The sequence below is a fragment of the Pomacea canaliculata genome, linkage group LG8 (assembly GCF_003073045.1).
Source record: "Pomacea canaliculata isolate SZHN2017 linkage group LG8, ASM307304v1, whole genome shotgun sequence".
Taxonomy (NCBI): domain Eukaryota; kingdom Metazoa; phylum Mollusca; class Gastropoda; order Architaenioglossa; family Ampullariidae; genus Pomacea; species Pomacea canaliculata.
Genome location: NC_037597.1, coordinates 26547684 through 26559513, shown reverse-complemented (window position 1 = coordinate 26559513; position 11830 = coordinate 26547684). Strand labels below are relative to the sequence as shown.

The 11830-nt window shown below is 36.6% G+C and overlaps 1 protein-coding gene across 1 annotated transcript in view; it reads right to left on the bottom strand.

Annotated features, from left to right (window-relative positions):
- Positions 1 to 909: 909 nt before the first annotated feature.
- LOC112570974 (calcium-independent protein kinase C-like) overlaps positions 910 to 11830 on the bottom strand; it is a 36873-nt gene continuing 25952 nt past the window's right edge. Inside the window, exon 16 of the mRNA XM_025249735.1 lies at positions 910 to 11193. Coding sequence (XP_025105520.1) covers positions 11020 to 11193 — 174 coding nt within the window. The 3' untranslated portion in view covers positions 910 to 11019. The remainder of the gene's footprint in view (positions 11194 to 11830) is intronic.

Sequence of the window (11830 nt, the reverse complement as noted above, 5' to 3'; positions counted from 1 at the left end):
AGTGCTAATTTTCTTATTCGGAAAATGCTGATAACCCTACGTTCATTCCATATCCTACGTCTTCGTCGCCCTGTCCTCCTTCATCGCCAGTGTGAGGAGCTGCATACCCGTGCGCGGGATCAACGAGTGGTTTGGACTGGGGACCGGCAGAAGGTCCATTTGTGTGCCTAATGAACTGTTCGAGAGGTCAACGAAGAAACGCCGCGTTATGCCACAGCGTGTGAAGAAGACAGAGCAGACAAAGTACAGACTTGCCTTCGAAATCTAACTCCAGTCCACAAGACCTCAAGGGCGATTATCTACAGTCTTTTATTGTTCCGTGACTGCGGAGACATCAAAGCAATTTGATTTCATTATTGCAGATCGATCTGTTATCTCTGCTTTGACAAAGATGATATAACAGCCTTTATGCATGAGATTCAGTAGCCTTTGTGTTGTGTGCAGATGTATTACATGGCAAAGATCTTTGTGAACGGAATGCAGCTCGAGGAGGTGTACCTATATACGCTTTCCATGGATGGCAGCTGCGGGACAGACATTTATATCAGAATCACAACTGCAACCACAGACTTAAATTTGCGTTGTTCTGTGATTGCGACAACAGCAATAGCTAGCGTGAACAGAACATGGGACAGTAGAAGCATTAGCTCCCCATGTTGCTTGACATGATACCCACACCGATGACGATCCTCCAAAGATACGTGGAAAGAGGGTGATGTCTACGTAAACAAACGAAGAGGCTGACAAACGTACGTGAAAGAATAGACAGGCCGCCCAAAGATAGGGAAACCTGCTAAATAAACATGGCTTGATCATGACCGGAGCCATAAACCAACAGTTTTCAAAAGAGTTTTTCTCTGGTTGGCCCTTTCATCACATGTACACAAGTTCTTATCTTGGAGACAGATACTTTTTTTCAGGAGATTTATTTTTTTCTTCAACAGCCAAGTTGTGTATTTTTTCTATAACTAAAACATAAAGTATGAAATATACAGCCAAATGAGCATGTACAGTCACGTATCAATACCAAAAAAAACCAAACAAACAAAAAAAAAAAACTAAAAGCAACAGAGCTGTAGATGTGTTACTCATTTTCTTGTCAAATGACACACAAGCCAGTACATATCACATTTAGTCATCAATAATAAAGTAAAAATAATTATAGTAATTTCAATGGATTTATTCACACCTCCCCAAAGGATTACTTTCGGTGTAACTATCTACTGACTTGTTCGGACTGGAAATTTACAGGTATTATCTTTCTTTCACCTTTTTCTTGTTTACTTAACCCACCCCTTAAAAAAAAACTAATGTGTCATGCACTTCTAATAACAATAAACTGAAACCCTCCGTTTTCTCTTTAATATTAGGTTTTAACTAAAAGCTGGTAACACCAAAACATATTTGGGTACCAGAAAATGCCTTGTATACAATAACTGTTCTGTAATGATTTAAAGCCAGCATTTTCATTGCCTTTTAAAAATGGGTAAAAATCCTCCTAAATATTCAGTATCTGACAAAAGAAAAGCATGAATATATAGACTGGCAAAAATGAGAGACAGAGAGACTCTCTCACACACACACACAATTCTCCCTCTCAACCTTCAAAACCTGGCATGTTCACATGGCAATAAAAACATGTACAATGACTTGATGTAAATGCTCATCTTGGGAGATGCTAGTGCGACTTAAATAGATGATGATGAAAGCTTATCATTGAAACATCTTACTGACCAGGTGAGTAGGGAATAATACATGAGGAGCAAATGATCAAATGGTTGCCTGAACATGATACAAAAGTGATGAACATAAAGGTCTTTCAAGTAATTCTACATTTGGCGCTTTCCTGCTAAATGCTAGCACATTCTGGTTTATTTAGACCGACTCTCCTCTCTGAGAAGGTATAGGGGCCTTCTTCTAGGAGCTTCTGACAAAAGACAATCTTTTGATGGGAAAGTGTAAGCATCACACATACCATATTAGTTATACTTCACACTGACTGCTAGATGCTTGTAATTAGTGAAATACCCTCATTGTCAAGTTCCTCTTTTGAATCATGACACTTTTTTTCTTTTCCCCCTATCAGTTCTACAACAGTAAAGGAACTGATGGAGGTAGCCATAGCTTCTTTGCTGTCCCTCAAGCCAACCATAGCCCTGCCTTTGGTAAGTGAGCATACCTTGACTATGGATAGTGCACTTGTATCATAGCTTATAAAAAATACCATGCATTAAAAATCTCTCAATTTTGATTATTTGCTGCAACTTTGGACATGAAGTGGCATGCCAATTTACCCTCATGAAGAAATTTCTCTCACCCAACCCAATCTTCGTTTAATTTTACAAATGTTAAAATCACGTACCATATCACTGTTCATCAAAACTGCTAGTTCATTCACAATACTCTAGAACCAAATGCACACAATACTAATCATGTCTTCTAAAATCAAAAACAAAATCTGATCGGCATAATAAATTAAAACCAGCATTCTATCTAGTGTCACACCATGGGGAGACAAAATGAAATGTTGCATAATGACTTTGGGAAAACACTGACAAATAATGTGATTACTGTGGATTTGGAAAATGGTTACAACCTTGATAGCTATGGTCATCACCTGGTGACCATCTAATGATGGTGAAATGCTGAAAAGGACTAGATTATTCTGAACTTAACTCCAGAAGGGAATTACTTGGCAGCATTATGTAACAAAATACAATCACTTCATAAAGTCCTCAACACACCACTACCCTGCATGAAGGGGGGAAGAAAACCAAACCACACGCAGAATCTTACCACAAGAACATCCTGCCATGCACAAGAATGTTTGGCTGTTATTTAGAAAAAATTATGTTTGAATACAAGTCACACATGATCAGCAAGACAGATTTGTTCTTCAGATGCTGACACCCACCCCCCAAAAAAAAACAACAAACCCAACAACAACAAAAGACCAAAACAAACAAAAAAAAACAAAAAGAGGGGAGGGGTGAGAACCAAACTTTTTTTGTTTGTTTTAACAGGACATATGGTATAATAGTTTATTAAAGATCCAGTCTTGCTACTAATTTTGAGTCCTACATTTTTTTGTCCTGTATAAAGCCAAGTTTGATGCAAATGAATACCTACAGAAAAAAATCAAACATGACAGAGCAAAACAGCCAGAGTTAATGAAAACCTTTTCTAAAGACTTTCAAATTAAGACATTTAGCCTTCACAAATTTTTTGAATTTGCCATGCAAACCCACGTTAACATATATCAAGCCCAGATAACATTGACTAATACAACAAGCCCTAAAGACTCACACTGACAAACCAGAGTTTCTCCCTGTGCATATTTATGATTTGCAAGGTTTTTCTTTTTTTCACTGACATCTCTCTTTCTCTCACACATACTTTCTCTCTCGGATCCTTACCTTTAGTCAAAACAGACTGTATTGGCTCAGATACTGGCATTGGCCAATAATATTGAAATCCTCTCAGGTAGTAATTGAAATTAAGCTATACAAATTACGTTTAAAACAATGGAAAACTACTAGTTACAAAGAGATACTTCAGCCTAGTCCTAATTTATGGATGAGGAGGCAAAGAAGAAAGCCTAGATTTATGCTTACCAAATATACATGAAACGAGCAACAAAAAGTTTTGTAATGATCAGCCAAGATCCTTTACTTATAGCTATTATGCTCCATCTACATCAGTTACTTAGCGATAGATTCCAAAAAAAAAACGTAAAATTTTGCTGGCATTTCTTATGGGGGGTAAAAAAAAAATGAAACAATGATCTCTAACCAATAACTTCTGACTTTCACTTTCCCTGTAAGTTCCAGCTGATACTTGCCAGCGAGTTCATCATACAAAAATGTAGGTGGTTACGTTTTTCAGGAAATTTTAATAGCTCAAGTAGAGATGCAAACAATAATCAAGATGAGAATTTGTCTGGCCAAATGATAGTTGCACTGTACAGTTTGCATCCATGAAATATAAAAATTACAATGACCAGAAACTTCTCTCTCTGATAAGAACAGATCATGCCATACATGACAAAACCATATTTCACAGCTTATTTAGTTTAAGACTACAAATTTATTGGCAGTCCTGTTTTTTTTTTAAAGCCTTGTAAATATTACTTGTTTCAGGATAATTTTCAAATATGATGGCAGTATCATCAGTGTGACCACAAGCTAACAGCTCTGTATTGGAAGAAAGCAATCCATTAGTTGCACACTACTTCCATAATAATTTATAGATGTTGCCGTCAATGGTGTTATACTAAAAGCATTCATCTGTTTTAAACTGTACAGTGCACATACCTTTCCACAATCTACAAGGCAAATTACCATATGGATTATTGTTTAAAAAAAAAAAAAAAAAAAAGAATAAATAAAAAAGCTAAAGCAAATGTTGGTCACAACCCAAAGTGTGAACAGCCTGTTTTCAAGATTACCGACAGATTTGTTAATTAATGATAGTTTTACGGACTGCTCTCCTACTCTCTTAACAAGGTGAAAATGAGAATTTGTGCTAACAGAATTTTTTCCAAAAAGACAGCCTAACTGCAGAGAGCTAGAAACAGATTACTGCTGACATCTTCATTGTGACATATTTCCTTATTCCTCTATGCTTCTGCTATGTGTTCATAGCAAATTGCTAATAGATAAATCTTCAACATGCTGGCTGAAGCACTTTGCCTTCCTTATTTTATTCACCCCAATTCAGACAAATTTATAGTACCTTTAAATTTTTTTTTAAATTTTAAATTATATCTTTGAGATGCACTTGTCCCGTAATGAATAAAATGGTTGCCCCTTTCTGTTTAAAAATAGTACAGACTGAGACATCTACACAGTGTGAAGCTCTCTGACTAAAGTATAACTAAATGTCCTTCACAGTCCAACGGGAAAAGAGAATAGTTGTACAGAACATAGCCAAAGTTGCTGCACACTTCATGCAATAACGCCTTCTGATATACAAAAGCTTTCTCTTGTACTCTTGTAAATAGATGTGCACACAAACACACAAAGTATTTTAGTCCTGCTTAGCAGATAACCATCCAGATTACTAACAGAGTACTGTGAGAATGGTCTTCATTTTATCTCCCAAAAGGTCTCTTTCTACAGGTTCAAGGTGACTCTTGCATGCAGCTCTTAAGCTTTCATTCTTTGCCGTCTGACAGTTTGAATTACGCATGATGATAAGCATACTAGCATCCACTAGTTTTAGAGACTAGATTGGCTTCTGGTTTACTTTAGCACTGCCCACGAATTTCTGTTTCTTACTACATTATCTAAAAATCTCCATTTTAGGTTTCTGCTTTTAATCAGGTCAAAAGTGACCTACAGGACTGAGGAAGCTTTTTTCGTGTTTTGTTCTCCCTTGAAAACAAGATCTTACTTTGAAAATTTGAAGTACAAACAAGGTCCAGCAAGTATACTCTTTGGTTTGAAAATCAAGAGATGCCGAACGAAATGTTTGTGAATGACTAGATGATGGTGCCAGGACTAGACCTCACAACTCAGTGTCAAAAAGAATCTTTCTCATGGCACACTGCTATGTAAATGACATCGTTAGAAGTCTATCATTGCCAAAATGTGGGTTTACAACCCATACATAAACTGACCAAAAAAAACCTCACATGGAAATCATGTTGGCTCCAGCTCCACAACGGTGGATTCTAATAACTACAACTTTATTCCATGCAATGGCCTTGATATGACAGTTTTTCTCTGAACAGTTCCTGTACACTTTTGAAGCACCTATGTTACTTTTTGGAATATTACAGTTTCATGAAATTAAAAACAAAAAAAAAAGAGGAGCAGGCAAAACTCTAACAGGCACTGTAAGTGCACTATTATTATTACCAGAACTTATGTTCAAGTACCAATGTCAGGCTTTCTCAGAATCTGCTAAGCTGAACAGCAAAAAATAGCAGTCTGTCTAGAATATATGTATCAGTCTAGTTTAAGCACATAAATGCGTGACTGACAAGATATCTAGTCATTGCACTTTCCACAGTCAGTCACAGTAAATCACTGGAGCTTCTGACAAAAAAAAAAAAAAAATACAGTACTAAACATTCGACATTATATTTTTTTTAAAAGATGAAATATCAAGGAAAATATCACACCCAAACAGAAGGGCTTGAATTTCATGAATGTCCCAACAAAGAATCTTAGGACTACCTTTAAAAATACAGTAAAAAAGAAAGAAATATGGTATTCTATATAACTCATTAGTTCCAACATTCCAATACCAAGGCAAAAGTCTGGTCAAATGCTGGCCTTCCCTAAAACAAATCCACATATTAAGCTACCCAACTGTAGTGTTTAGGATAATTGTGTACTGCGTGTTAATATCAATGCACTTTCCTGGCACCAAAAATGTCTAATCCAATCACCTGCCCTACCCTCCACACACAATCTCACAAACTAAAACAAAAGTTTGCTGTAATCAATCAGGGGCCAATACAGAGAGAAAATGGTCAAGTATCACCATTTCCCCTGACAGGTAAAGGACATGTTTCTCTTCAGTTTGTACTTTTTTAAAAAATACAAAATGCCAAGCAGACACGTCTAGCAAATCAGACTTTTCCTACACTTGAATACCCGTAATGACTACAAACATCGCTACACAAAGCACATGAGGACTCATCCATTACATCTTCCTGGTGAGTGAAAGGAATAAGGTTGTTTTTTTTTATTAAAAGAAAAAGGAAATAGAAAAAAGATGAAGAGTTATCAAGAACAAGGTGGAGGGAGGGGGATAAGGCAAAGAAAGCAATGTACAGTCAGAGCTCTGATTGATGGTGCTAGATCTGTAGAGGAAAAAGTCTGATGGTTGAAATGGCGGCAACACATGCACTGAGAAGAATGCATGTGCAAGCATTTATGTATGCATACATGCACACACACACACACAACCATGAAAATTTCTGCACACACCCTCACATGTGTAAATGTAGACAACCTTTCTCCTTCCTCCCAGCCAAAAAAAACAAACAAAAAAAAACAAAAACAAAAAACAACCCCCAAAACAAAAACTACTAACCAGACATACTCTACACTTCTGGGGCATCATTCAAACCTAGAATACATATATATATATTACATTTACATATAGACAATAAAATAACCCAGCCACATTATTTCTATCATGCTTTTTCTATCACAAACAGCTTTTTTCAGTTGATATGAGAGAGAACTGGGGGAAGAGGGATTAAAAAAGGAGTACAAGGATGAATGAAGGTGAGATTAAAACACAGACATATTGTGCAAAGATATAGAAAGAGCCTTTTGCCAATAATGGCACTCTGTTATGATTTATAAATAATACCAACACATGAACAAACATAGAAAATGGTGCCCGATGGCCCAGTTGACTGCAGACAACATGCATTTCTGCACAGGTACAATTACAGAAAAGACAACTTCTGAGAAAGATGATGATCACTATAACATTTTTCTCAGGGTTCTGTTTGATCACGATTTTCTCCTAACCAGTTTCAAATCAGAAGTAGAAACATAAATTATCACATTTCCAACATTAACGATGATAACGACAATGTGGGAGTGGGTTGAACATTAAGAGAAGAGAACAGCCCCTCACAGTGGGAAGTGAGGGGTAAGACAAAACATCAGTATAAACATCAAGGAAGATGATGGCTATTGCACCCAGCCTTTCTTTCTATTATAAAAGTACTTAGATATAACTCTTAATTCAATAATTCAACAGATAGTCATCTGCACAATGATCCAGTTCATTGTTCGTGATTCACCTTTTCAAAAGCATTCAATTGGTAACTCACCACAAAGGTGGCTACTGGCAACTGATCTTCCTCTTTTCATGTTAATATTTGTCGGGAGCTGACAACAAAGGTGGGAAACACACAAAGATCAGCATATTATGACAATAAATCACTTATCTGAACTAGAGTATGAAATTGAGAAATGGGTATCACATTGATGAAAAGGTGCAGTTTGACCTTTCTTAGACAATGCACAGCAACATACATGAACAATTAACAGCCTCCTGTATCAGATATGCCAACAGTAGAGTTTCTTCCTTCATCCTTTTCCAAATTGCTGACTTTCACAAAGCAGATGCTGTTATGGAAATGTACCACACATTAACATCTATCTAGGCCATCCAATCCTATTAAGTTCAATGACATTATGCCATGGTGTGACATGACATGGCTCAAATAAGTAGTATGGTAAAGAGTTTCTTCATGTTACCACCGCCCAACTGGACAAAAGGTTGTCTCAGTCGATCTCAGAAAGAATGCATGACCACACATATATTTTTAAAAACCTAATTAGAAATGTAGAGGTTGTGGACAAATTAGAGTAGGAGGCAGTGTGAGCTAAAGAAAATCATGAAATGAGAAAATGTGTCCAAAAGAACTATTACACTTCCTCCACTTTATGTCAAGCTAAGAACAATGATGAAAATGATGCTAACCAGCATGTTGAATCTTTTCTAAACTGAGAAAATTTCTCATACTTCATTGCACATGGATTTTAAATATATATACTGCTTTAGCATTGCCCAAAACGTATAATGAAGTGGAGAATTTGAATTTGTGTCAAATGAGATCTCACTTAAAATTCACACTGAAAGGTGAAAAAACATAAGTTTAAAAGAAAAGATTTTATTGTAAGAATGATAATAAAGCTTAGTATTGATTTTTCTGCCATTAATTTGTCAACAACTTCATTGCTGAGGGCCAACCTTTAACGTACTTGACAACTCTAATGTTAAAATTGCCATCAATAAAAAAAAAGTATTCTCAAGCACAGGTCATGATGCTGCATCCTTGCATTGTTACAACACAGGGAAATAGGTCAATCAAAAGGGCAAATGATGCAAAAATTTTACATAAGCCTTGCTATAAAGACATCAATAAACTATTCCCAAATCTATTATTGTTACAAAATGGTCTTAGACAAAGATCTGAGCCTGAGGCTCACTGTGGTTATATTTATAACACCTGTCATTATGTTCACATCAATGGCTACATTCCCTGTGGTAACACTGCTCCCACTTACTGCTCAGCATTTTACAGGACTCAAACTGCAAGTTTTTTCTTGTAATTTTTACTTATTGCCTCTGTATGAAATGACGTTTCTTGTGAAGCCTGTCTTGCCCTCATGCATTAAATTTTTCATATTTAAAATATGCTGCTCAATTTCATATCATGTCAGGTTGTCATCATTTGTCAGAAGGCAGAATAAAATCATTCCTGTCCCATTCTTTGTGGATTTACTAGACTCCACATTGTTAACAATCAACATTGGCAAACTAGGTATCTGCTGACCTAAAATGGAATGAACAAAGATGTGTGAAATTCATCTGCCTGTCAGTCTTCTCCATCCATTCCCCCCATCTCTGCATGACATAAAGTCACTATTCTGTTAAGAAACAGGATTCTTTAAGATTAACAGGCTGGCAATTACTTTTTCTTTACAGTTGACCACTGCTGTGCAGTTAAGAAGGCCAACCACACTAAATGGTGGTATCTGAACAAATCATGGTGATCAAACCTATAGCAGTGGAGTTGGAACAACTGACCTATCAGAACATAGAGTCAGTTCAGAGAAATAAGCCTTGGCACTGCATGCAATTTGACTTTGCAGTTTGTAAAGTGCATCTGTGTATGCATGCACATGTGCATACATGTGAAAAGAAAAGAGACAGTGACTACATTTTAATCTCATTCTATTAAAAAAAATAAAAAGAGCAAAAATTGACATATGTAGAAGCTCATAAGTCTTTAAAAAAATTAAGCTGAACTGCTCATGTTTACAGCATATTTTTTTAAAGCTAAAAAAAAAAACACCTCAGTAATCCTGGATTCTGAGTAGGTATGACTAAGCGTTGTTGGCTGTTTGCACCTAAAGTCTTTAGCAAGTTTTTAAGTGGCAGGCCAACAGATAAGCCAACAGGACTGTGTGTCACAAGTCCATACGTAAAAAACTTTAAAAACATCATGAGAAAAAGGTCTTCACTTAGCAAAACCCTTTGGCAGCACATTTCCTTTAAAACTAGTGTAACAAAAATCAAAAATGTGCATGCTACCTTCCCAAAGCCCAAGCACAGCAATCAGCATTTAGTCTTACTCTTATCTGACATAATTAAAGGAAAAGTGAGACAGACCCTTTTTAACAACTTTCAAAATGCAAAGTCAAACACGTTTATTACTTCACTTAAAAATAATGTGCAGTGATTTGAACATACAAATGGTTGTATGGCACAAAAGATTCAACAACTTTGTGCTTAAAAACTTGCATTTCTATAAAGGTTTATATAAGATATTTATACATCATGATCATTAAAGGTCGGACAAAGAGAAGTTGGAAGCTAATTCCTCTGAACTCCACTATTTCACACAAAACAAACATCTCTAGCTGATAAAAGTCATAACAATAGGAATCAGAACCATGCTGCAAAGCAGTAAAAGAACTAGCATCCATGAATGACTCCTAGAGAAAAACATGAAATCTGAGTCTTCTTCCTGTAAGATTCTATTTAAAATGGATGTCACGCCTGCTGCTGAAACAGTTTTCTAGCTACACATATGCCTGTGTGATGCATGTGCGTTAATGTGCATACATTTTCATCCTCTTACATCTATAGGTTTTGATTTTTTTAAAGGGCATGGCATAGAAGACTTGATGGCACACATTTCCCCAGTAGCCGACATAACACACTCATATAATCAGATCAGGTTAAATGATGCCCTCTTTAAGTTCAGAGACTGAAAGAATAGATAGAAAAGATCAGCACTGTGAGTACTAGAAAAGAACAAGTACTGAGAGAGAAAATGAAAGTGTGTATGTGTGTTGGGTGGGGGTGAACACATGCATGCACAAATATGCAAGTGTGGTCAATGATGTGAGATTTACAATGGTGGAAAACACAGCTATGGAAAGAATGGTAGCGTGTATGGGAGGGAAGGATATCGGGGGCCTGGGGAGGCAGTGCTGATGAGGATTATGGTACAGACACAACTGATTGACTTTAGTGAGGCCCAGCACAATCCAGCTGCAGTTTGCCATAGTCAGGGTTGATAAAGGAAAATCCTCTGAATTCCTCCTGGTTGATTGCTTTCACCACTGCAGGATCTATCGGTGTAAGCACTGGCTCTTCTGATGTGAAGTCACGGTCAAAGTTGTTAGCGTCTACCTTGGATTTCTGCAAATAATGATTTACAGCCTGTCAATCAAGTGATAGGAAAACAGAAACACTTGTCATTATTCAATGACTTAAGGAAAGGTGGAATGACGCCTATAATCTGAATAACAGTTGCATTTATAAATATTTTATACATTCATAAAAATCATCTGCTCTTTCCATTTGTCTCTTATACAGTGGAACCTCGGTTAGTGAATGCCTCCAATGGCGAATATTTTTCGGACAATGAACAAAAATGTCGTTAAAAATTTGCACCGGATAATGAACAAAATTTCGGATAACGAACAGCCACGTCACCCACACACGACCGACCAGCATGTCAGACTAAGCATCATTCACGCTCGAGACACAATTACAATCAGTTGTTCATTATCTTTCTAATGTAGTGATTTTTGTGATTAAAGAAATGTGTGCGAAGCAGGGGGAATTGCAATTGTTTGTAGAAAAGTCTTTCTCTAACAGTGCAATAGCAAAAGGAGCCTAAACATGTTCAATGATAATGTGATGTCGTATTACCCAAAATTGTTACAAAAAAGGCAGAAGCAACAGACACTGGACAAGTTTTTTCCCTTCAACCTCAAAGCAACAGAAAAGGGAAGTAAACCCCCGATTTTACAATGCCACATGTGCTCATGGA